The 27,542-nt window shown below is 39.0% G+C and overlaps 1 protein-coding gene across 8 annotated transcripts in view; it reads left to right on the forward strand.

Annotated features, from left to right (window-relative positions):
* The window catches only part of NFKB1 (nuclear factor kappa B subunit 1), a 111,122-nt gene that overhangs the window by 62,983 nt on the left and 20,597 nt on the right, over positions 1–27,542 (forward strand). For all 8 annotated transcript variants that reach the window (XM_057309517.1, XM_057309518.1, XM_026509645.4 and 5 more), the window contains 8 exons: positions 521–669; positions 10,951–11,114; positions 12,949–13,107; positions 14,573–14,677; positions 16,688–16,779; positions 18,619–18,757; positions 25,711–25,854; positions 27,219–27,308. In XM_057309517.1, the coding sequence (XP_057165500.1) occupies positions 521–669; positions 10,951–11,114; positions 12,949–13,107; positions 14,573–14,677; positions 16,688–16,779; positions 18,619–18,757; positions 25,711–25,854; positions 27,219–27,308 (1,042 nt within the window). The remainder of the gene's footprint in view (positions 1–520; positions 670–10,950; positions 11,115–12,948; positions 13,108–14,572; positions 14,678–16,687; positions 16,780–18,618; positions 18,758–25,710; positions 25,855–27,218; positions 27,309–27,542) is intronic.

A 27,542-nucleotide genomic window follows, 5' to 3' on the forward strand; every position in this document is an offset into this window, starting at 1 on the left:
CAGGTCCCTGACAAGACTCTGTCTCCTGCCTAATCTCATGGCAGAGACTTGGGGTTACATTGCTTCTGCTCCCCTTTCTCCTTCCCTTGATTTCCATCAATCCATCAACCCTACTTCCCTTCTCGTGGATCTTTTACCCAGAATTCATTTGTGACTGAAAGTCGTGATGAGGGTACAGATGAAAACGTGTTCTCAGCTAGTAGGAAGGGGGAAGTCCCGTGGCTACACAGCATCCTCTAAGATGTACCGTTCCAACTTGAACAATACATACAACATTATAAGTGGCCTGCTTCCTGGAGTATATCCTCCATGCACAAAACAACCGGCATTAGCCTTTTACTTTATTTCCATCCCGTCATTTGTTCATCACGTATTTTTTAAAAATGGAGCTGTGGTCGTGTATGTACAGGTATGCCTACTTTTGTCTCATACTTTTTACACTTACTGCTTTGTCACAAGCGTTTTTCCGTGTTGTGGTATGGTCAGATGTACTAACTTTTTAAATGTGCTTCTTACATAGATCTGCAACTATGTGGGACCTGCAAAGGTCATTGTCCAGTTGGTCACAAATGGGAAAAACACCCACCTGCATGCACACAGCCTGGTGGGAAAACACTGTGAGGACGGGATCTGCACTGTAACTGCCGGACCCAAGGACATGGTGGTCGGGTAAGTGAGGGTGTGTGATACTGTGGCAGGCAGCAGCAGATTGCATGGCACCGGGATTTTGACTGAGTATGTCCTTTTCATTAGGAACCTTCCCAAGACTCTCAGAGGGCCTTAAAATGAAACTGTGAGCTCTCACTTGGACTCCAAGGAAAAAGATACCTACATGTCTGGGTTTTCTTGAGTTTGCACCATGATTCTGGCCTAATTATTTATAGCACCCCCTTTTAGTCTCAGAAGTGGCCCAATTTGGATGGTAAATTATATGGTCATTTAATCTATGAGGCATTTGTGCAATTTTTAACTGTATCTTCCTTCTGGAAATAAAGATAAGAACCAATTAGAAGAAATGGAATGACGGCAGAAATAAATACCTTATAGATGGGTTTATATTTTTGATGATTCTTTTAATGAACTATTAAGTCTGGATTTATAGGGTGAACATTTTGAGCATAAAAAAAGATAGATAAATATTGTTTTAGTTCTCTGCTATTTAGAAAGTATGCACAGATAAGAAGCCCAGGAATGCAAATTTGTTTTGGCATTCATTAGACTTGAAATGTAAATACAAAGGGACATATTCATTTAAAAGTTAGACAGAACAAGCAATTTTAAGTGAATGAAGTATAATAAAAGAAATTCAGCCCAAAAGGAGTAAGAAACTTTAAATTAATTTTGTTTAATTCTTAAAGAATATCCTTCTAGGGTTTCCTAATACTGGTTTAAACAGCTAATGATAAAATCCCAGTTAATCTGGACTAGTCACTCAAAAGAAAAGAGCTGTTTAAATCAGCTGTAATTAAGTTGATGGTAGCATTTCAGGCTTTGAATTCGATCACGTTTTAAGTTGGTGGTTATTGGGGAGGTTGAGCTTTCGTGTTCCTAGGTATTTCTTTGTTTGACTGTGAAAATATTCAAGTGTGAAAAACCTAGAGAGAGAGCTTTCTTTTAAGTCACTAAAACTGATTCTTTTGATGTTGAAAAAAAAAAGACTCTAGATTGGAGGAAGAAGCTTAAATTGATTTGAAAAATTCAGTTGTGCTTTATATGAACTTGTTTCAACATTCTCTTGAAAGACTGGCCTGTTTCCTGTTGAGTGTCACAGCTGGTTCATCGTCTGTTTTGGAATACTCTTACAGTTCCTGACTGACCCATGAGAGCTTTGAAATGCAGGGTAATTGTCAGAGTTTCAGACTAATTGATCACTTAGTGTTTCTGCGGATTTATCTCGGTAGGCTGCTATCAGTTTGAAGTGTTGGTCCTGTTTAATCTGTGTGATAATCATATCCTTTAGAGGAAATTATAGATGAATTTCCTTACTAATAATATCTGTTATTATAAAACTGCCAGTATGTTGTCTATAATTTGGTGTTTCTGTGGCTTGGCTTAGTAATCTTCTAGGATTTTAGAAGGAGCTAATGGTTATTGGGTTTGAAACCTACAGCGGGAAGAGAAGTTCCCTGTTTCTAACGAAAGGAAGGAAATCCTTTCCTCTCTTGCCTTGGAGCCCCGTAGTTGGGAGAACTCATTCATTCAACAAACATTTTGAGCATCTACACTCCTAAGTTTGATCATGAAGATGTCTCGTCATGGCGCTGTGGGATTTTTGTAACCCCATACAATTCCACTGAGAAATTTGGTCAAGAGGAGGCCACTGAAGAGTTACAACAGGCTCAGTAGACTTTCTTGTTCAGAATGTTCTATGAAACGCTAGTACTCCCTTTATAATTAACCTTTAATTGAGAAACTTTTGCCTACAGTGTTTTCTAAAATATAGTACTTCCTTCATGATTTGTCTCTCTTGTTTTTTGTTTTTTGTTTTTAAGTTTCCGATGTCAGAACCTGTTGCATTTTATTAGAGAGAATATGCTAGTAATCTGGAAACCAGAATTCTCTGGTCATTTCTGTCACTCTCAGCAGTAGGATCAGAGGCAATTTGTATGACTTCTTGAGAACCGTAATTCTTTCCTTTAGAAAATATGAATGTTGGGCTACAGAATTTATCTCCAGGCCCTTGCCTCTCAGAAATTCTAGACTGAGCTAACATTAGCTAATATTATGAAAGAACATGAGCTGACTTGCGATGTGTATATTTATGGAATGTCATCGATTACTATTACTTGGTTCTAACTTGTAGGTAAGAATAGCACCTAGAGAAATTAAGGAAGATAGCCAGAGTTATTCCTTAGACTTGCCAATACTAGAAATGGAACCAAGATAACCTGTCTTCAATAATACAGCTTAGAATAAGAGTATATATTCATGAGCAGGGCACCAATCCAACATATCGAAAAGAATAAAAAAAAAAAATAACTCAGGAGAGATAAATAACTTTTAAATTATCAAAGCCAGAGGGGAGCTGGGGGGGAGGGTGAAATAGGCAAAGGGGATTAAGAGTACACTTATCTTAATGAGCACTGAGTAATGTATGGAACTGTTGAATCACTATATTGTACACCAGAAACTAATACAAAGCTGTATGTTAACTATACTGGAATTAAAATTTAAAAAATAAAAGCAAATTAAAAAAAAAATAAATGAGCAAAACCAAAGAAATACTTCTCTTTGGAGTTCTCAATAAGATTTAGTTTCTATTTTCAAAGATATTTTGTTATCTAGATTAAAATATTCATGTTTTAGATAACATGAGTCACAGCTACAGGTTTGAGTGCCTACATTTGGGAGATTTTGCCTTTAAAATTTTTTTTTACTTAGCTATAATTTTTTACATTTTATTTCTTACTCATTTGTTTAGTTAGTTTTTAGTGCCTGTCCTCATAAAAATAATTTTAGTTCGGTATTTTATTTTTGACCTTGAATATAAACGGTTTGTTTCAACAACATTTTAGTTCTCTGAAATTTTCAATCAGTGGAAACTATCTGTTACTTGACTTTGCTTTAAGCCACCTTCCTCACCAATAATCACCACACCCTCTGTTTCCTGGCAGCCCTGATTTAGAGAGATCTGAAGTTGTTGGGTTTTTTTTAACTAATATTTATGGCATATACCAATTGGTAAGCACTAGAAGTGGATATATAAATACAAAGGAGAAACAAGGCCTCCTTCAATGAGCTAGTGCAAACCATATTAAATTGGTGTTTTTGTAGGTCCAAAAACAATTGATTATTGGCAGTTTCATCATGTTAACCCCGAATACACAAAAAAGATGCTGGCTGGAGAAAATGAACAAAGTATGGACTGAGATTGGAAGTGTCCAACTTCCAAATTTGGGTGTAGATTGTAAGTCAGGGTGCTTTTGAATCTTGTGCCGGCTATAAAGTCAGTGTTTGAGTCCTGAGAGGAAGAAAGGCCAGATAGAGAGGCCCCTTTAGAATCCCAACCTAATGGCATGGGGGTTTGAACCTACCCAGAGGACAGCGGTAGTTCCCAGATGATGATGATAATGATGGAAACATCTGGCACAGTACAGAGGATTTCAAACCTGAATGCTAGTTAAAGTCACCTTTGGTCACTTTATAAAAATACTGAGCCAGGCCTCCTCTCAAAGTTTCTGATCTCATTACTCTTACATAGCATAGAGCAGTGGTTCTCAAATTTTAGGTGCATTGGAACCTCCTGGAGGATTTGCTGAAATACAAACTGCCAAGCCGCACCGTCAGAGTTTCTGATTCAGTAGGTTTGGGATAGGGTTTCAAAATTTGCATTTTAATAAGTTCTCAGGAATCACTGATGCTGCTGATCTGGAGACTACACTTTGCAAACCACTGGTATAGAATATGGCATTTTGAGTAAGACACAAGATTGTAGTCCCAGTCTTATTATTAACTGTGATAGCCATCTTTTTTAAAAAAAATTTTGTCAGGTTTTACTGAAGCAAAGTATAATTTAAATACTGTAATATTTATCCTTTAAAGTGTACAGTTCTATGAGTTTTGGCAAATACTGGAATAAGCACCACAATGCAGGTGTAGAATAGTTCTGTTGCCCCCAGAATCCTGTGTGCCCCTTTGGAGGCAACTCCACCTCCCACTCCAGGCCCCGGCAATTCCTGATCTGTTTTCTACCCCTATAGTTTTGCCTATAGAATGACTTAGAAATGGACTCACGCAACATGTAGCCTTTCTGAGTCTGGCTTCACTCACTTAGCATAACGCATCTGCGATTCGTCCAGCTCGTTCCGAGTATCACCAGCTTACTCCTTTTCATCGCAAAGTCGTGTCGCATTGCGCTGATGCACGTCACGGCGTGTCAGTCCGCCTGCTGAAGAACGTTTAGTTTATTTCCCGTTGTTGATGACAGAACCACTGTTTGTGTGAACTTAGGTTTTCATTTCTTTTGGTCTTAGGTAAATACTGAGGAGTGGAACTGAAGGGATGGATCCTAAGGGTCTATTTGTTTTGAAAAGAGACTCTGCCAAGTTGTTTTCCAAAGTGGCTGTACCAGCTTGCATTCCCGCGTATTAACATTTACGATCCTCAGGCTTTTCAGTTGCGTGCTATTAGTAATATGCCTGCTCTTGTTTTCTTTTACATTTTATTCCAGAAATTTTCAAATATACACAAAAGTAGAAAGAAGACCACAATGAGACCTCACTGTACCCAACACCCGGCTTGACAATTAATTATTACATCTTGATTTAAATATACCCCCTGCCTAGGTATCATTCATTTATTGATATCTGATCGAGTTCCATTCTGTTAAGAGAATACTTGGTATGATTTCAATCCTCTTAAATTTATTGAGACTTGTTTGATGGATCAGAATATGGTGTGCTTGGTAAATGTTCTTTGTGCACTTAGAAAGAATGATTAGTCAGATTGAATGCATGTTCTGTAAATGTCAGTTAGGTCAATTTGTTTGATAGTGTTGTTCAAGTCTTCAATATCCTTACTGACTTTCTCCCTACTTGGTCTGTCAGTTCTTGAGAGAGAGGTGCTGAAATCTCTGAAGGTATTTATAGATACCTAGTTCTTCTCCCAGTTTATGAGATTCTGCTTCTTGTATCGTGAAGCTCTTTTATCAGGCACATAAACATTCAAGATTCTTATGTCTGCTTAATGAATTGATCCCTTTGTCATTATGAGATGACCCTCTTTTATCCCTGGTAATATTTTTTGCTCAAAAATCTACCTCGACTGATACTAATATATAGCTATTTCAGATTTTTTTTAAGAAAAAAAAAAGATTTTATTTATCTATGCAAGAGAGAGAAAGCAAACAGGAGGGGGGTGCGCAAAGGAAGAGGGAGAAGCAGACTCCCCACTGAGCAGGGAGCTCACCCCGGGGCTCGATCCCTGGACCCTGGGATCATGACCTAAGCCAAAGACAGACACTTAACCAACTGAGCCACCCAGGCATCCCCCCAGCATTCTGCTCATTAATGTTAGCGTGGAACATTTTTTTGCCGGTCCTCTTAGTTTTAACCTATTTGTGTCTTTATAGTCAGAGTAAATATGCACTGCAAATAGTTGGGTCTTATTTTTTTTATTCAATTTGACACTCTCTGCCTCTTAATTGAGGTCTTTAAATAATCTATATTTAATCTGATTACTGATAGGGCTGCGTTTCGCTCTACCATCTTGCTATTTGTTTTCTGCTTATCGCATCTGATTTTTGTTCCCCTTTTCCTCTTCTTGCTGTCTTCTTTTAGATTACTTATTTGATATTACTTTATCTTCTTTTTAGTTTATACCTCTTTCTAGTTTTCAGAAACTGTTTTACAGCTTGCTATACTACACACCTTTAATTTGTCACAGTCTACCTTTACGTAGCATTATACTTCCTCGTATATAGTTAATATGAACAGTACCTCCATTTCCCCTGTCTCCGCCCCTGTGCTATTGTGTGCCCTAGTTTACATCCACAGATGGGATAAGTTCCACAATATACTGTTTCTTAAATTTTTGCTTTAAGTGCTCAATTATTTTTTTATTAGTTTCATAGGTAGAATTCAGTGATTCATCAGTTGCATATAACACCCAGTGCTCATTACTTCAAGTGCCCTCCTTAATACCCATCACCCAACTACCCCCCCCAACCCCCCTCGCTTCCAGCAACCCTCAGTTCTCTATAGTTCAGCATCTCTTATGGTTTGCCTCCCTCTCAATTTTTGTCTTATTTTATTTTTCCTTCCCTTTCCCCTATTCATCTGTTTTGTTTCTTAAATTACACATATGAGAGAAATCATATGGTATTTGTCTTTGACTGATTATTTCACTTAGCATAATACCTTTTAGTTCCATCCACATTGCAAACAGTAAGATTTCATTTTTTGATGCCTGAGTAATATTCCATTGTATATATATATACATACCACATCTTCTTTATCCCTTCATCTGTCGATGGATATCTGGGCTCTTTCCCTATTTTGGCTATTGTGGACATGGCTGCTATAAACATTGGGGTGCAGGTGCCCCTTCAAATCACTAAGTTTGTATCCTTTGGGTAAATACCTAGTAGTGCAGTTGCTGGGTCATAGGGTTGTTCCATTTTTAACTTTTCAAGGAAACTCCACACTGTTTTCCAGAGTGGCTGCATGCTCGATTATCTTTTAAAAGAAATTTTAAATAAGGAAAAAAGCATTTATATTTAACCACATATTTATCATTGGCAGTGCTCTTCATTCTGTTTCATAGGTCAAGATTTCTGTCTGGCAGCATTTTCTTCTGCCTGAAGCCCTTCCTTCCCTTTTTCTTCTACTGCTGGTCTGCTGCTAATAAATTCTTCAGTTGTCATACATATTTAAACTCTTTATATTGTCTCTGTGTTAGAAAGATAGTTTTGAAGACTATAGAATTCCAGGTTGACAATGTTCTTTTTTCACATTCTCCAAATGTGCTGCCCCAGGGTCTTTGGCTTGCCTTGTGCCAGCAAGAGACCTGCCGTCATTCTCGTATTTTGTGCCTCTTCACATAGTGTGTCACTTTTTTCTCTGTCAGCTTTTCAAATTTTCTCTTCATTAATTTTAATTTCTCTTTGCTAGTTTGATGCAATTTTATTATGGGCATTAGCATAGGTTTATTCATTTTTTTGTGCTTTGGGGTTCACTAAGATTTTTAGATCTCTGGGTTTAGAATTTTTTATTAAATTTTAAAACATGTCGGCATTATTTTTTCAAAATATTTTTTCCATCCACTCCTCTTTTTCCTCTTCTTCTGAAACACCAATTTCTTGTATGTTTGGCTGTTTGAAATTGTCCCGTATCTCACTGGTGATCTGTTATTTTTAAAACTTGTTCTTTTTCCTGTGTTTCATTTTGAATAGTTCCATTACTGTGTCCTCAAGTTCACTAATCCTTTGGTTTATAGTGTCTAACATACTCCTAATTCCATCTAGTTATTTTTCTTTTCAGCTGTTGCCGTTTTCGTCTCTGTAGGTTTGTTTGGCATCTCTTTTATTTCTTGCATGTACTCCTTAACGTATTAAACCTTTTACCCTCTTAACCATATGGAACATATCTATAATAACTATTTCAATGTATGTGTCTACAAATTTTGTGTTCTGTCTCATTTCTGGATCTGTTTCTATTGATTGGTTTCTATCCCCATTATAAGCTGTATTTTCCTACGTCTTTGTATGCCTGGCAATTTTTGATTGAATGGTGGACATTTTGAATTTTGGATTGTTGCATGCTGGCTTTTTTTTTTTTTTTTTTTTTTGGTATGCCTTTAAATATTTTTGAACATTGGGATAAAATTAAATTTGGGAACAGTCTGATCCTTTTTAGACTTACTTCTTAGCTAAGGAAACCAAAGCAACCTTTAGTCTAGGGTTAATTTGACACTATTACTAAGCCAATAACTTTCTGAATATTCATCCTGATGATTCATGTATTACAAGATTTCTTGAACTATTCCAGCCCCATGTGTGCTCCAAGGAATGTTTTGTCTGCTTATTTCTGGTGTTTTGTTTTTTTTTTTCCCCAGTCTCAGGTTGTTTCCTTACACACATGCTCTGATCAGTACTTAGCTGAAGTCTCAAGGCAGGGCCACTGTACATCTCTGATTATCTCTCTGTGTGTGTTTCTTTCTTCTCTGGTTCTCTGACTGTGAATTCTAGCCTCTTCAGCCTCCCCAAATTTTTAACTCTGTCGCCAAAACTCAGGGAGATTGCCAGGTTCTGTTTAGGTCTCCTTTCTTATGCTGCAGCCTGGAAAGTCTAGGCATTAAACAAGCATTATTGTAGGATTCAACTTAGTTGTTTTTCTTAAGGATCACTGTCCTGTGCTGCCTGTTGTTCAGTGTTGGAAAACCATTTTTTCATGTGTTTTATGTTACTCAAGGTGCAAGGTTCAATCTGGTCCCTGTTACTCCCATGATTATCTGAAATAGAAGATTTGTTTCTGTATTGTTTCATTTATTACCAGAGTAAATAAGTTATTCACATAAGGATGATGCCCTTTTCACAGGGATTAGTTAAAGAATATACATGAAAATTGCTTTCTATATGGCAAAGTGTAAGGTGTTACATAGGTGTTTGTCACTGTCACTGCCTTTATACGGGTAGCTGTGGATGATTTCGTAGGAGTATAGCCTGAAAGGCCAAAAGATGAAGGTGTTGTTTCTAAAAACTGCCTATGCTTCCATGCATATCAGTGTGTCATGTTGCATATTTTTCTGTGCTGTATTAACTCATGCATTCGTTTATTGAACAGACATTTATTAGACACCCGTATTATTAGACACCCATACGTCAAGCACTGTTCTAGGCACTGCAGATCTTTGCCCTCAGGAGCTTACATTCTGTTGGTCTATTTTCTTCTCCATGTGTCTCAGCTCTCCTGCTTTTCTTTTTGAGCGTAGTTGACACACAATGTTACATTAGTTTCAGGTGCACAATATAGTGATTGGACAGATTCATGCATCGTGCTAGTTCATGTCCTACGTTTTCTGTCTCTGTCTGGACATGTTTCTCATTGTGTCTCTGGGCCTCTGTCTAAGAGCTCATCTCGTTCTGCCTTCACCTCCTATATTTTCTTCCTCTAGTTCATCTAATCTTCCCACATTATCTTATTCTTTGTTTCATCCAGTCCAGTTGTCATAATATTTGTCTTCCGTTACTAATTTTTCTTTTTTCTTTCTGGGTAAAAGCCAGAGCAAAAGAAGAGTCTTTGTAAAAGCTGACAAGGCCTTAAAGGATCTGTGAGCCCACTTATCTCTCTGAACTTTTCACTTACTACTCACCTCTTGTTGATTTTCCTCCAGCAACTTTGGCCTCCTTGCCACTGTTGTCTTTTTGAAAACACCAGTTATGGTCCTACCTCGGGGTCTTGGCACTTGCTGTTCCTTCTGCCTTGAATGCTGTTCTTCCATATATCCACATCTTTTCCCTCACTTTCTTCGAGTCTTTGCTCACTTGTCACCTTTTCAATGAGGCCTTTTCTGGCCTCTCCCTATTTTAAAACATCATGTCTTCTACTACTACCTTTCCTTTTCTCCATTCCTACCTCATTTTTCTTGGTAACACTTATTACCTTCTAAATTATACTGTAAAATCTCTTCTTTGGTTACACTAGCATATAAATTCTGCGGAGGGAGGCATTCCCTGGGTGCTGACAAAAGGACCTGGGACAGTGCCTCGCACAAATAAGGAGCTGAACACATACTTGTTGAACAAATGGGTCTCCTCGGTAAAGTCCTTTTTTGTTTGTTGTATTATGTTTCTTGAATATGCTTATTTGTTTCATGTACTTTAAAAAATGAATGACTGGAATAATTTATGTTTTTTCTTAAAATCCCTTAACTTGTTTTATTTAGCTTATTAACGTATTTTCTGAGGAGATGGGACTCCACTGTAGACTTTAAATCCCATCCAGAAACCCATGGATGATCCAAAAGAAAAAAAATCCTTCCAAATATAATATTCCTCTTATTCTTTAAAAAAATTAAATAAGTTAGTACTATATTCAGAATTTTTTAAAAAATCTTTAACAGCTCTCCTAGAAAATACTTCAAAATGAGTCTAGGTAAAACTTCCTTACTAAGACATATATGTGTGTGTACCCCACTCCCTTAATTGTCATTTGAAAGTCTAATAAACCCTGAAAACCAAAAGATTCTGCTGAGTTTGCCACAGACTCATGTGGTGGCAAAACCGAATCCGACCTGATGTGCAGTGGTTTGTAGTCTTTATTATTCCATTTGTGAGTCTACTTTATATGTTTCACTGCAGACATAGTAACGGGTTTGATTATAGTGTGGGCCCCAGCAATTGAGGGCCCCTAGATTCTTTTTAAAAGCCACTTTGCTAAAGTAAAACCAGGCTCTCGTCATTGACAGCCTAACTTTTGGTGGTGGTTGTCACTGTTACTGCTTTTTCTCCAGCTTTGCAAACTTGGGTATACTTCATGTGACAAAGAAAAAAGTATTTGAAACACTGGAAGCACGGATGACAGAGGCATGTACGAAGGGCTACAATCCCGGACTTTTGGTGCACCCTGATCTGGCTTACTTGCAAGCGGAAGGCGGAGGAGACCGGCAGCTCACAGGTGAGCGTCATGCCCTCAGCCTGGGCCTTTGAGATCGGGACCTCCTTTACTTGTGGTGGGTACACTAGATTCTCATCTGTCTGCCCCAGGTTTCTCCTCCTCCCAGACTGGACCTCAAGCTGCTGACACACTTTCCCTGCTCAGAAACCTTTGATGGCATCCTGCTATCTTCTAGAATAAAATCTGTGCCTCCACAGCCTGGTATACAAAGCCCTCAGTCTGGCCCCAGCTACCTTTCCAGCTTTATCTCCAACCCTGCCATGTACCCGCTTCTCCCCATCACTGCCCCTGAACACCTGACGCAGATTCCTACCTTTGTATGTGTCTTCCTCGACCTCAAACACTGCACCCTGCCCTCTTCAGCCTGTCAAAACCAATGCGTGAGTCAACACTTAGTTCCTCTGGTTTAGTTTCCTCCGTTTTACCTGCCCGGCTCACTTTATTAGAAGGAATCCCTTCTGGCTCTTCTGGCACATCGTAAACTACTCCGTTTCTCATAAAAATGCTGTGATTTTATGTTTCCCTACTTTTACTTCTATTTTTTCTTTCAACCCCAATCCCTGTGCTACCACACGTGCCATTTCTGCTTTCACACGTTGGCCATTAGTCTGGTCATCCTGTCATCATCTGATACTCAGGAGACCCAAAACAGATCACTGTTTTTCCACTAACCACATTCTCATGTCCAGACTCGAAACCTTCATGTCACCTTTGAGTGAATCTTCCTTCTTGCTTCCAAAACCTGTGGCCCCACTCCCCTGTGCTCTTTCTTGCGCTCCACTCCTCCCTCCATTTTCCTTGCTCTGCTTCTCTCCGTCCCCACCTCTGAGCCAGTTTACACCCTGGGGCCAGATGGATCTTGCAAAAGCCTATGCTCACCACTACTCAGTATCTCCCTGCTGCCTACAAAATCCAAATTCGTAAGCTGGCCTTTTAGGCCTTTCAAAAGCTTGCCCCTGTCTGCATTTCCAAGGCTCTTTCCCACGACACCCCTTCATGTCAAACTGGATTATTCCATAGAAACACCACAATTTCTCACTTCCTCTCCTTGGCACATTCGTTCTATTCTTGCTGTTCCCTCTTCCTGGAATGCCTTTATTTACTTTCTTCGTATGTTCAAGTTGTACCATCCTTTCGAGACTGAAAACATATGTCTCTTCTGCTCCAAAGCCTCTGGATTCTCCCCTCCTTTGAAATTCCCTGTCTCTTACCTGTGGCGCTTTTACAGTACTCTCCACTTGAATTATCACCTTTGATGATACTATAACTTAAATACAAGCAGCTCCACCAGCACGAAGCTGCATCAGGAGGCGAGGAGGGAGTCAGATGCCCTGGAGTCATTCAGTTTCTCCAGAAAAATTGTTTGAGTACTCCCTATGTGCCAGGCACTGTGCTAGGTGCTGTGGCATGAACATGGTCCCTGTGCACAGGGAGCTTTTGGAAGCCTTAATTTTCACATTTCACAATACAACTGATGCATAATCAGCTTATTGCATTCTATGGCCACACATCTTTTGGGCCCTTAACTGTAACTGTAGGGAGAAAAAGGAGAAGTCAGGGGAACGTAAGAAAGGACAGAGGCAGTCTGATACACGGAGGAGAGTTTTCAGTATCATCCAGAGAAAATGCAGGTCTTCTTTTGATGCCTTTAATTTGGATGACATAAATGAGACACTTTAAATAATTTTATTAGCAATACAAACAGTTTCAAAAGAAAAAGATTTTTGTTTTCAATTCATGTTTTTGTATTTGGGCTTTATAAAGTCATCTTATCTAAAGTGTTCTGGCTTCACTCTTTCCCTGGCCATGAATGCGCTGTGCTGTATGGTCGTAGATCGGGAAAAGGAGATCATCCGCCAGGCAGCTCTTCAGCAGACGAAGGAGATGGACCTCAGCGTGGTGCGGCTCATGTTTACAGCTTTTCTTCCAGACAGCACCGGCAGCTTCACGAGGCGCCTGGAGCCCGTGGTGTCAGACGCCATCTACGACAGCAGTGAGTCCTTGACTTCTAACAGGAGGCAGCTTGATACAGTGTCACGTTGAGACTTTTAACCCAGCCCTGGCAGTTACTTACTAGCTCAGAGTCCCAGGGCAAGCAACTTAGTCACTTGGAGGCTCACATTTATCATCTGCAAAATGGGAATACTAAAATCCTGCTTGAAAGATGTCTAGATTAAAAGCGAATGTTACGAGTCATGCAATAAATATGGTTCTCTTTTCTCCAATGTGCATGCTAGACTTTTATGTGCCATTTGAGGATGGCAGATCTCTTATTATTTATGAATTTATGAATACCAACCATTGTTGGTGCTCCTGGAAAAATACCTCATTATTTTCTGTTGAGGTTCTAAACAGATGTGAATAAAAACAACTGTTATTCTTATCCGTCTTCTTTCTTGCATGTTCTAGCTTTTTTCAAAGTAAGAACTTCAAGTTAACTGAATGAGTGGTCTAGACAGTATATGACTTCAAAATTCTATTTCAGTCTGTAGTTCCTCATACTTTTTAAAAGAGTTTTACAGTGGTCTTCAGCTTTACCCTGCAGATTTCTTGTTTGGTGTGCATGGGATTTATTAAATCAAAGAAGGCTGCAAGCGTGGTTCTTAGGCTCACTGCAAGTTTATAGAGTTCGGTCTAAGGAGGAAACTCCGTGCCCCACGTACAACAACTGACCGATTTCTCTAATTTAAACAAGTTGGAAGGGAAGTGAAAGAGTTATAAAATGATGTATACTTGTATACTAAAGATCACCTTAAAATGCAGCTGTGGGAGCAAAAAAAAAAAAAAAAAAAAAAAAAGGAAGCTTTATACTATTACCACAAGAAACTTTTGCCCCTAACCACACAGAATTCTAATTTAGTCTGGGGAAAAGAACTATAACCTCTCCATTTTTTTCTCTCAGTAAAATAAGAATTTATAAGCAGTTTAAGAAAATTGGGTGCTTTTTCTAAATCTTTAGGACTCTTGTAAACAGTATATCAGTATCTTGGAAATAATTGAAGGTCTTGACCTACATGAAATTCCACAAATCCATTGGCTTGGTACTTCCTGAAACATCAGAAAAGCTCTTTCTCTTTCTGTATGAATCTTTCTTATCGTGTTAGTGGGAGAAATAAATATTGCTCCTTTCTGCCTCATGTGTTTAGGTAGTAATGAAAGATCCATGCTCAAGAAGTGAGGACTTCTGAAAGCTTTTTTATTTGTATCCTTGTTAAAGCAATATAAGCAAAAGCATCTATTTATTTTTTAATTCAAGTATAATTAACATAACAGTATTATATTACTTTCACACATACAACGTATCGATTAAACAATTTTATACGTTGCTTAATGCTCACCACAATAAACTATTTGAACTTTGTTTTGGTTATTGTGCTAAGGGCAGGGTTCCCCATAAAAGATTAGCTTATAAAACTGAGGATAAAGCATGACGTTTGTTGTTTTTCTCCTGTGGACAGAAGCCCCCAATGCGTCCAACTTGAAAATTGTAAGAATGGACAGGACAGCTGGATGCGTAACCGGAGGGGAAGAGATTTATCTTCTCTGTGACAAGGTTCAGAAAGGTAAATATATGCTCTGGTCTCAGAATGTGAAATGTAATTCTGAGTGAGTCTGTCAGTCCCTTTTTAGCAGTAAAGCCAGTAATATGCCTTTTCTGCCATAGAACTATTTAGAAAATTTATACATTTCACCTCTTCCAAATATGTCTGTGGTTTTTTTTTTTAACCCACCTAATTCATTTTAAAACTTTCAATAGAAGTGAAGAGAAATTAAAAAAGTAATGATCAGGCAGTGACATTTCAGTGTTTCTGTACTTTAAACTCTGGTATCTGAACTTAAACTAAAATAAATGAGTAATAGCCCATGCTTCACACACACACACACACACACACACACACACACACACACGTGCCCATGCATACAGAGTAAATAATGTTTTATATAGTGTAAAATTGTTAATTTAGTTTCTCTTATAAGGCTTCGTTGCAACACTGAGAGAGCTTCTCCAAAACTTCCATGTGACACTCTGATGTCGATTATGAAAAAGAGAATAAGGACTATAGGGAAATTCTCACAGCATATTTGTCATAATTTTCACTTTCAGAAAAGGTTCTTGGCATTTACCTTTCATTAGTAATGGTACAAGATTTATAAATTAGCAAAGGTGAAGGAGATTGTGCTGTTTTCTCAAACAACTCGTTTTTAAACTACAGCGATCGTGTGGCATAATAAAGATCTACTCACTACAAAGTGACAAGCATTTTCAAAGTGAGGGTGCCTAACTAAAATTCTAGCTCCTAAATAAAAGAATGATGGCTTTAAAAAAAGAAAGCTCTCATTTATTTGAGGCCAATGGCCTGAGATTTAAAAGTCAGAAAAAAATACAATCCAATTTTAAGGTAAAGGTGTATATATCTTTATCCAAAAAAAGTTTACTCTTTCTCTGCATATCCTGATATTGGCCTTCTTTTAACCCATTCTATCCAGGTAATATGTGTGCATTCAATGAGTAAACACAATCTGAGTACCTTTATTTATAAATGTAATTCTTAATCATTATCATTACACTGGAATGGCTTATTAAGAGAAGTCTTGTACCTGGCTTAAAGAGTCTGAATAACCAGGTCCACTTTAAACCTACCTGAAGGCAAAGGAATTGACCAGAAGATAATGAGATGTTTTATCCAACCCTAATATTTCTAAAATTCTATTTAATTAGAAATATGAACTTAGTTTTCATAAGTCAATAGTGCAGTCCTATAGGAAGGGAAGTGAAGTGAAGCCAGGGAGATGCCAATCTGAGTTATATTGTCATATTTCTGCAGAACTAGAATCCATGACACAAGTGTGAAATTAGGCATTCTTATTCATATTCTTATTTCATCCAAAGGGACTTGGCTGATACAATATTTTTAACAACTTTTCAGTATGGACTGATAAAGTATTATAGGGAAGCAGCATAGTAGAATGTTTATGAGCCTGGAGTCTGTGTTCAACTTCTCCATTTACTAGCTTTTCAACCTTGGATAAGTCACTTAACCTCTCTGGACTCCATTTTCTCTTCTGCAAAATGAGGATATTAAAGTACACCTGCATCACAGAGTTATTGGGAGGATGAAATCAGTTAATGTATACATATAAATCACTTAACATAGTGTCTGCCATAGAGTGTACTTTATATAAGTTAAATATTATTATATAGATCTATATGGAGTTTGAACCACGTTTTCGGATTCTGAATTCCTCAATATCCTTCATGTTCCTCAGGAATGAATCGGGTTAGTGATGGAGAAGTGGGAAGGTCAAAGACTGATTAAGAGAAAAGTCAGATCAAATAGGTAAATCTAGTATTCTCTCAATGTAAATGAAACTCGGGGTCCATTACTGTGGTAACTAGTAAAACGGTAATTTGTGAAAATTTTTAAATGATTCAAAAGTCTATGTCATATTAATTACTTTTTAAAAGTTTAAGTACATACTAGGTAGAAACTTGAACCAGCTGCATTTTTCAGTGTGCTTATAAATATTATTACTCTATGTGAAATTATACGTCTGAATGTGACTGTTTGCAGATGACATCCAGATTCGATTTTACGAAGAGGAGGAAAATGGTGGGATCTGGGAAGGATTTGGAGATTTTTCCCCCACAGATGTTCATAGACAAGTAAGTGGATGATGATGGTGGTGATGACGATTTTACATTTTCTGTCTTGTTGAAATTCAGTACTTGATCTCCATGTATGAAAAAGGAAAAAAATCATAAACACTTATTTAACTTTCATAAAAGAGTACTATTTTTAAGACTTGCAGGTCTTCCAGAAAAGTTTTCTACCACAGAATTATGAGCAAGGCCTTAGACCACTGGCTCTGAGGTCTTGTCATGACATTTCATTCGGGTGTCTCGTCACCTACCCATTAAGGCAATGGCCATCGGGTCCTTTTGTGGAAATATTTTAAGTATTTGTATTAGTCTGTTCAGACTGCCATAACAAAATACCATCAACAGGGTGTATTTAGCAACAGAAATTTATTTCATCACAGTTCTGGAGGCTAAAAGTCCCAGATCAAAGCCTGACAGAGTTGGTTCCTGGTGAGAGCTCTCTCCTCCTGGCCTGCAGACAGCCACCTTCTGGCTGGGTCCTCACAGGGCAGAGAGAGAGCTCTCTGATGTCTCTTCCTATAAGAGTACTAATCCTATCCAGTCGCAACCGTACCCTCATGACCTCATGTAAACTTAATTACTTAAAAGCCCTTTCGCCAAATATAGCCACACTAGGGGTTAGGGCTTCAACATGTGAATTTTGAGGGGACACAGTCAGTCGGTTACAATGCTCTACTGGAGTAATTATGGTGAGACCTGTTAAAGAGATATTCTAATGAAAAGCATTGAAAGGAAGAGTCTTCTACTTGAGGCTGATATTATCATGATAAATCAAGAGTTCCCAGTGACAACTGAGTATATGACTAAGAGATGAAAATGCTGTTTCGCATCCTAATCACTCTGAGTGATTGAGAAATACTATTTTCACCCCCCAAAATTGGAAACAATCCAAATGTCCATCACTAAGTGGCCAGTTAAATGAATTATGGTGAATCTGTGTGAGGAAATATTATGCAGTTATTAAAGAGAATGAGTAATTGATGAACCAATATGGAAGAATCTCACAAGTACAACATTAAAATTTTTTTAAAGATACAAAAGAAAGTGCATTAAAAAAAAGATTGAGTGTTCGTGTTTGTGTAGGCATAAAGAAACTCTGGAAGAATACAAAAGGAATGAATAACGTCACCATGTTTCCCTCTGGGAACAGGCTCACAGTGGGAACTGCCGGATTGGCGTGCCAGGAGAGGTGTATGCAGGTGTATGCATATAGTATATGCCACTGTGTACCTTTCTATATTTTACAAACTCTCGAATATATTACATAGTCAAAAAATCAAACAAGAAACTGTAAAAACATCAGACTGTTGTGGCACTACCAGAAATTAATGAGCAGGCTAGCTTAGAGGTATTACAGAATGCCCTCGATGCCTAGAGCGTTGGCCACCCTCACTTGAAAATACATGTCTCCCTTGCAGGATTTAGCTTCCTCTCCTCGTCAGCTGACCTGCAGGCTGATTGTAGTGCTATATTCTTCACTTTCATTCCACAACCAGTGTTTCTGATGTTGCTGTAAATAATTTTGGAGCATTTTAGGGCTGATTTAGAAGAGAAGAAGGAGTATGCAATGTATTTTACTCACAGAGTTATTTCTAACTGGAAGATACTTGAAATATTAGACAAATTTGCAAAACATTAGCAGAGTCTTCTATTCAATTTCACAGTGGCAGTTTAATCACAATGTATGGCTACAGAATTCTGAGTTTGTAACTTTCTCTAGGATGCTGTATTTTTTAGGATACTGTGTCTAAACATTGGGCATAAAGAATATGTTTAATGAGTTAGCATTGCTGGAAAAAAGATATAGGCCCACCCCAACATTTGGATCTTTGTATCCTGCAGTTCGCCATCGTCTTCAAAACTCCAAAGTATAAAGATGTCAACATCACAAAACCAGCTTCCGTGTTTGTCCAGCTTCGGAGGAAATCTGATCTGGAAACCAGCGAACCCAAACCTTTTCTCTACTACCCTGAAATCAAAGGTAACTCAGTTGTTTACATTCTTGTGCTTATTCCCATAAAAGGACAAAGCTGATTAGAAAAGATCAGTTGATCCTTTGAACCACTTCCTAGGAATTGGTCCCCAGACCCATTGTCCTTATTTTTAGAGAAGAGAGAAGTAACATGCTATTTTGGGGATCATGGAATTAAGTCCAGCCTTTCAAAATAGTGTTATTTTTACCAAGCTTATATGCAATTTAGACATTTGAGAATTGGTCTTTGAATTTGAGAATCAATCATTTGTTGGGGTTCGGGCAGGTGAGATGGAACGATAGGCTTGCTGTTCAGGAGAATTAGTCGCTCCATCAACTGGCCTCCAGCAACAGAATGGGAGACCCAGCCACCATGCAATGCGGAACCATAAAAATGAATAAAGCACCATTCTTTTCCTCACAAAAGACACCCCAAGAAGGGGAGAGAATAGTCTCCTTACATACTTATAATGCGAATTATGATCTCGATAAGCTCCCAAAGGGAAGGATCCATAAACACATACGAGAATGCCAAGAACCCTTGATTTGAAAGAAGCCACCAAGAAGTGAGCATCTTCAAGGTTCTTCAGCCTGGGGTTGTATTTCAGTAGTTGGGTGAGAAACAGGGAAGGAAAGGGTTTCCTAAGCTTAAGACACTTGAGGAGCTGAACGATTAGTGTTTGTTCAGAAAGAAGTGAGCCTTCTGAGCACCAAGGTGGACCACTGAAGACCAAGGCAGTTAAGGAAGGCCAGGGCCAGGCTCAGAAGTGCTGTGATTGGCAGCTGAAGAATTCTGATCGATTCTGGAGAGGGGATTGACCAGGCCTGTTTGGATGTGGAATGATGGCTCTACTTCCTTATGTGAACACTGAGGAGACTATCTGAGCAGCAGACAAGGAGTCCAAAGAGTAGTGCAAGAGTCCAAGTGAGAAAAGGTGAGGTTCATAAAAATAGTGCGAAGAAGGAAAGAAGAAGGTGATGTCGAGAAGACCCAGATGCCGGTTGGGGTAGGAGGTGAAGGAAAATTCAGGAGTCCTAGATGGTTCTAGGAATCCCAGCCTAGGAAGGCTGTTACATGGTTGAGTTGGTGAAAGAATCAAGGAAGCAAAAGTAGCTTTGAGTGGGCAAAGAGGGAGCTTAGTTTAAAACATGTCGTATTTTAGTTACCTCTGGCAAATTTCTAATAAGCTGATCAAAAGGCAGGACTGGAACTCCAGAGGGCAGGGTGGGAAATTCAGCATTGAGAATCCTCTCAGAATGAGCATGATAGGCCCCTCAGTGGGGTAATTGTTAAAAGGTATTTCTTAACCTAGAGTCCACTGTCCCCCAAAGGGTCCAAGGATAGAATGGACTTTAACATAATTAGTTTTTTTTTATAAGCCTATTTTGTATTTTATGTATTGATAACAATGATTCTAAGAAGAGAGCCATAGACTTCACAAGACTGAAAACAGGGTCATGGCACAAACAAAATCAGAAACCCCTGGGTTAGAGGGAAGTGAGACCATAGGGGGAGGTTAATGAAATGATCGTCACGGGGCACGTCCTGACCATCTGAAGCCACAAAGGTGCCATAGTGATGATGCACATGGGTGTTGGATCCTGTGATAGCAACATGTGATGCGGGATTCTTGAAGGGGGCTTCTTTTCCTAGAATTCATGTTGTGGCAGGAGCATTTAGAAGATGATTCCATGCATTCTTATTTCTTTTCAGAGGTTGTGACCAGTCTACCAATGGGTCCAATTTGTAGTGCATTCTGTTACTGTGGTATGAAAACATTGCCAACAGAAGAGCCTTTTTTCCCCTCCACCTAAAATTTCATGCAAAATCCCAGTAGGTACACCTGACGGGCTCTGGTTAAAGTAGAAGTGGGGAGCCGACCCACTCGGCCTTCCCTAGAAGCCCCTTTTCCCTTATTTCTCCACACAGCGAGAGCCTGAGGTCTTCCAAATGCTTCAGTCTGCAGAAAGATGAAAATCACTGCTTTGGACTAAACACTCTTCTTTAATAGACACAGGAGAGAAATATGGCTAATTTGGGGGGACTTTCTGAGGGAAAAAATAGATTTCTTCTCCTAAAATATGCCTTCACATAATGTCAGTTCTTTTCAACACAGAGAATTATGTTTAAAAAGGATGCCCAGATTACCTATACATGTATGTGCCTAGAAACATTCAAAGCTGAACTTAGTTTCTAGGCCACCTGTCTACCTTTTCCAGTGGTATCTATTCATCAGGAGTAAGATTCAGCAGCGGCATGTTCATTCATTCATTCATAATAGGATTTATCAGATTCTGGGGTTAGAGAATAGGGTCTCCTAAAAGTTCAAAATCCCCACCTGGATGCTTCAAGTACTTCCAGACTCTCATTGACTGAAAGCTCCATGTACTACAAACAAATAAGAAGAACCATCTGGAAAAATAAGAGAGGTTGAGCTCCACAGAAAGAATGGCCAACATACATTGTGATTAAGTCATGTGAGATTAGAACTATTTTATTGAAGGTAACAAATTACCTTCTTGATTACAAAATCCCAAGATGAAACAATCGCAAGGAGCAGTCATCACACCAGACATATGACTGGTCCGAAAAGTAGCAGGCCATTAATATAAGAGTAAGTGTGTGAAAATGAATCCAAACTATACAACCTGGGAATCATTGTACATTTCTCAGAAGTCACTGAACACACCTTCCATTGCCCCAGCCCCTGCAGCCATTCCTTGTGTCGTTGCCTAATTTTTATTGTTATTTTTATCAATTATCTATTAATTATGTCTTATCTATTAATTTATGTCTGTTGTCTTCTTCCATCTCCAATAGGAAAAATATTCTTCAGGTCATTGATTTGGTCTTTCATGTTCATTGCTACATTTCCAATATCTAGAACAGTATACGTCATATATTTCATTCAAGCCCCCACGTGGGGCTTGAATTCATGACCCTGAGTTCAAGAGTTGCATGCTCTACTGACTGAACCAGCCAGGCCCCCTTAGTATATGTCATATAGTAGGTGCTGAGATATATCTGAAAGCTGACTTATTTTTTTTATGTTTTTATTTTAGTTGCAGTTAGTTAACATACAGTGTTACGTTAGTTTCCGGCGTACAGTATAGTGATTCAACGTGTCCATGCGTACACCGCCCAGTGCTCATGACAGCAAGTGCCTTCCTTAATCCTCATCACCTGTTTCACCCATCCCCCCCACCTCCCTCTGGTAACCTATCAATTTGTTCTCTATAGTTAAGGGTCTATTTCTTGATTTATCTCTTTCTCTCTTTTTTTTCTCTTTGCTTGTTTGTTCTGTTTCTTAAATTCCACATGAGTGAAATTGTATGATCTCTTTCTCTGACTGACTTGTTTCACTTTGCATAATACTCTCTAGCTCCATCCATGTCATTGCCGATGGCAAGATTTCATTCTCTTTTATGGCTGAGTAATATTCCATATTATATATGATATATAAACACACACGTACACATATATATTATATATGCTATATGCATTATAAGTTAATGCTATATACATTATATAATGTACATACACACACACCGTGCACCTTCTTTATCCAGTCATCAACCGATGGACACTTGGGCTGCTTCCACATCCTGGCTCTTCTAAATATGAAAGCTGACTTATTGATTGACTAACCAAGTTGCCATCCTCATCCAAAAGGCTAGTAATTTGTTGGGTGCCATCAAAAAGTACATCAGACAAAGAAACGTAGCACATATTCCTTTCATTGCATAGAATCATCCAGCCCAGAATTCTGCAGCCTGTACGGTTATTGACATTGTACCTCATAAAAACCTCATGGAGATGGTTAGGGTCAGGGAAGACAGTTAATAACAGAGGGATGATTGAAAATGGAAGAAGATAGTTGAGGAACTGCTGTATGAAAGCAAAAAAAAAAAGACCATGTGATTTTTCAGTCTGAAAAGAGAGAGGTTCAGAACAGACTGAATCATAATCTTTAAATTATGAAAGGAATGCAGACATCTTTACTTAAACACTAGAACCCGAAAAATGAGAATGAGGTACTTTTAAGGCATACAGACAGCAAAAAAGGGTAGAGACTAAAAGTTTACATTTGTGAACTAAACTATTATCATAATCATCGATTATTAGAAGAAACAAAGGGCACCTTGGGGGCTCAGTGGGTTAAACGTCTGACTCTTCATTTCGGCTCAGGTCATGATCTTGAGGTCATGGGATCCAGCCCTGCGTGGGGGTGCACTGCGCTCACCACGGAGTCTGCTTCTGATTCTCTCTCCCTCCCCCTCCTGCTCACTCTCTCTCTGTCTCAAGTAAATGAATAAAATCTTGGGGGAAAAAAAGGAAGCAGCGATATTTTGGAGTGTTTCCCCAAAAATGGCAGCCTAACATAATGGAAAGCTCACTAGACTTTGGAACTGACCCTCACTCTGCCCTGACCTCTGACAAGTCCCTTAATCATCCTAGCTTCTGTTTCCTCCTCTGTAGAAAGAGGGCTGGTAGTGAGTGACCACGCAGGTCCCTTCTAGAACAGGTTGATGTTTCATAGTATAATCAGTGGTGCTGCTGTCAAAGGCAGACCACAAAGATAAATGAGCACAATGGAAAAATCTCCATGTTCGTTTCTGGGGAAATTTAGACTGCAGGTTCTTTTATTTAAAAACCTGTCATAATGAAATTTTACTTATCAGTTTCTTGTTATTGAAATCTTAATGGATATAGAATAGTTAATATTTTTTAAATTGACTCAGAAATTCCCATTTTACAGTGAAATATAACCATTGAACATCTCTGTTTTCTAAGACAAAAGAAGTACAGAGCAAATACCAAATGATCTCTTTGATAGAAAGCATGTCAATAGATAACATTTTTCCCTGAAGATGAATGAGTGGTCTGCTTTCCTCTTGTGTTTCATGTTTCTAATGAACAAACTTCTATGTGACATCAACAGTATATAGGATGAGTAATAAGTATGACTATTACTTGGTTATAGTACAACTGACAGAAAAATTTTATAAATCTGTCCAAAACCTTTGATAAGGACATTTGTAAAGTTTTTCCACTTTGAGACCAACCATTCTTTTCAAGTTGACCCACATTGGCTTTCTTCTTCCTAAGAAGTCTGGATATGATCAGTTTTTAAATGATTATTTTTTTTAAAAGATTTTATTTATTTATCCGACAGAGATAGAGACAGCCAGCGAGAGAGGGAACACAGGCAGGGGGAGTGGGAGAGGAAGAAGCAGGCTCCCAGCGGAGGAGCCTGATGTGGGGCTCGATCCCATAACGCCGGGATCACGCCCTGAGCCGAGGGCAGACGCTTAACCGCTGTGCCACCCTGGCGCCCCTTAAATGATTATTTTTAAGGGTACTTTGCTGTATCCTATTCCACGCTTTAGTCTTCCAGCTGCACTGAGGTGACCGTGAGGTAATCAGTAAGAGCATTCTTTCAAGCCCTGAGATGCCTGGAAAACCACAGAATTAGAAATAAGCGGAGCACTTTCTGAACATGAACACCGACCAAAACTGACATTGAGGAATCAGAAATAGGACAGTTGTTGAGTGTCAGGCTGCTGATTGAAAAAAAGAATACCACACTGGCTGTTTACTTAAACAAAAACCTTCCATCACCTTTTTAGCCTAAAAGAAAGAAGGGAGAAAAAATATATATGGTTGGAAGGCCAGAGAAGAGAAAGAAACAGAAACAGAAAGAAGAAACAAGGACACAATATGGACCACAAAGGCAGTGGGGCTGGTGAGAACAACAGAGAGTGAAAAGCAAAAGAAAAACAACTACACAGGGGATGAGGGAAGACGGTCTAACTAGTGTCTGGACCTGGAGAGTCAACAATCTCAGCGGGCATCACTGTATTGTAGTCAAGTTGTGCTCTTAGACTGTCAGCCTCCCCTTTCTCATCAGTCACCACTGACTACCGATCCTTCTTTCATTGTATTTCTGGGATTCGCCCACTTGCATTATCATGGTGCCCACTAAGGAGCAGCCCCCATCTCCTTCTGTCTGCACTGTCTCTGCCTCTCACTTTGACTCTTCATTTCGTCCTACGCACCAGTGACACAGGTATTTTATGCCGCCCCGTGCACATCATCCCCCAGTTCAGAAACATGCAGTGACTCTCCTGCTGGAAAACCCCTTTAGGTTCACAATCCAGAAGCTCTACAGGGTGGTCCCGATCAGCCTCATTTCTCAAGAATTTCTCATGCTCAGCGTTCACGTCAGCTAAACTGAACCACTGCCGCTCTCAGAAGCACACAGCGTAAATTCTTTCCTTCATTCACTTTCCCTCTGTATCCCATCTCCTGAACAGCCTCTTAATATAAAGTTGATTCTGGGAAGCCTTTCCTGAATTTTCTGGAACAGGAACTTCCTAGAAGTGCCTCCTTGAACTCCTGGAACACTGGTGTGCACCGTAAGTTTAACGTATATAGCAATAGGATGCTCTCTCTCCAGGTCTCCACCCCACCCCCCGCAACCTTAAAATTATAGTGGAGGGTTCTTGACAGCAAAGGCATTATTCATACTTCTCTTTCTCCCTAGCACTTAGCTCGTAGTAGAGGCATTATAAATGGTAGTTGGTTAGTAATCGTTGTTTGTGAATGACCAAATGAAAATGCTCGATATTGGTTTTCTCATTCTGTGTTTTCAGTCTCTTAACCTCCGATGCAAAATCAAGTCTTCCACTAATTTGAATGATGCTGAGGACTTAAAAAACTGTTGTAGAGGGGATTTGGGCGTGTACTGCTCTGTGGTCTCTCTCAGGCTGGTTCTCAGTCTTCGGATCCATTGGAATAAATATAATGCTTCTTGAAATTTGGCGTCTCTTCCTCCTTGGGTGATTTCTGTTTCCCTTTAAGATGTTTAAAAATACCATCAGAATCAATATTCTTTCTGTGGCTAGTAGTGGAATTGAATCAGTCTTTTCTCCTCTGGTTTCTCTTCCCTTAAATACAGATAAAGAGGAAGTGCAGAGGAAACGGCAGAAGCTCATGCCTAATTTCTCAGATAGTTTCGGCGGCGGGAGCGGAGCTGGAGCTGGAGGCGGAGGCATGTTTGGCAGTGGCGGTGGAGGAGGGGGTGCTGGAGGTACGGGGCCAGGTACGCGCTAAGTCTACTCTTTCTAAAGCTTTTCACATGGGAGTGGGTTGAATTTTCCTTTCCTAGATTTCCCAGATTATCTGTGGGTCAAATGGCTGTGACATTATTGACTGCGACATATTAAATTAATTAAAATTTCCCAACAAATTTAATTTTTCAAAGAAATATATGTTCATTTTGCAATATTTAGGTAACACCAAAAACGGTAAGAAGAAAAAAGTCACCCAAGGCCAGTTATCTGAAGAATGTGTCTATTAACGTTTTAGTATATTTCCTTTCTTTCTTTCTTCCTTCCTCCCTCCCTCTCTCCTTTTCTTCCTTCCCTCCCATCCCTCCCTTCCATACTGTCTTGGTTTTCTTTGGAAACACTGGAAAGTTTTCATATTATGTATACTACACTGTAGAAAATCTTAAGATACATAAAATCCTGCCATTGAAGTTTAAGTTCAAATTTTTTTTTCTGTGCAAACGTTATACTGTGTATTTTTTGCATTTTCATGAGTACAGCTGCAGTCCTTATAATCCACAGTATTTAATCTATTTACCTGTATTATTTGTTATCAACACATCATGATTGTATATATGGAGTCATATATGCTGCTTTTCCCTAATGGGTTAAGTAACATAAGCATTTCCCCCGTGGCAATATAAATTTTATGTAAGTATAATGTTTTAAGCATCAGTTTAATGACTCGTAGTATTTCATCAAGTAAATACACCATAGTATTACTTACTTGAATGTGTTTCTTGTTTTTTATTGTTTTTTACTGAATTCCTTTGTCCACATTGCTTTTCTTTTATTCCAGATTGTTTTTGTAAGTTAGATTCTTTGAAGTAAAATTACAGTGTCAGAGACTATGACATCTAATACCAGCTGCTTCCCCCAAAGAGTTCTACATACGAGTTTATGCTTCCACAAAAATGCCTGAGAATGAACAGTGTGGTCATGTTTCCTTTGAGGAGTCAGGATTTTTTCTGTGTTTTGTTGGGTTCAGTTTTTCCCGCCAGAGGTTATTTCAAGGTCCTCCGTGTCAGCAAGTCGGAGTTTGGTTGGTGACCACTCACCATTGGCCTCTCCTCTCCACACAGGAGTGGGTGCCTTTCTCCAGCATGAGCTCCTCCATGCTGCCCCAAGCCTGGGCATTGCCTGCGTTGCCAAAATGTAAACTTGATCAGAGTGGAATTCCGATCATCCCATGATTCCCAACAATGTGTCTTGCTAACTCTCAATGGAAGCACCATGTCGGGCACACTGCCCTCCCACACCAAAGCCTATGCTCACATTAGGGAAGGACACCAAGTTTGCTGAGTCTTTGTAAAGAAAAAAAATCATGAGGTTTCACTTGTTTTGCTTGCCATTTCAGGGTATGGCTTCCCTCACTACGGATTTCCTACATATGGTGGAATTACTTTCCATCCTGGAACCACTAAATCTAATGCCGGGATGAAACATGGTAAGTAATATAGGTTTTTTTAATAGTGAGAAAAGAATAAAAAAAATTAATGTCAAAAAGTTTCTTATCATTACCTATCACAACATTGTCATCTTGAAAAAAAATTGATAAATGCAAATAAACTAAAAAGGTACTTTTCCAAAAAAAAATATTTTTCCCTGTGCTGGGTTTATACTGACATATTGACTTTGTAAGTGGCATGACCAGGGGAAGAAAAGAACATTAAAAAGGGAC

Source organism: Ursus arctos, unplaced genomic scaffold, assembly GCF_023065955.2.
Source record: "Ursus arctos isolate Adak ecotype North America unplaced genomic scaffold, UrsArc2.0 scaffold_9, whole genome shotgun sequence".
Classification (NCBI taxonomy): Eukaryota; Metazoa; Chordata; class Mammalia; order Carnivora; family Ursidae; genus Ursus; species Ursus arctos.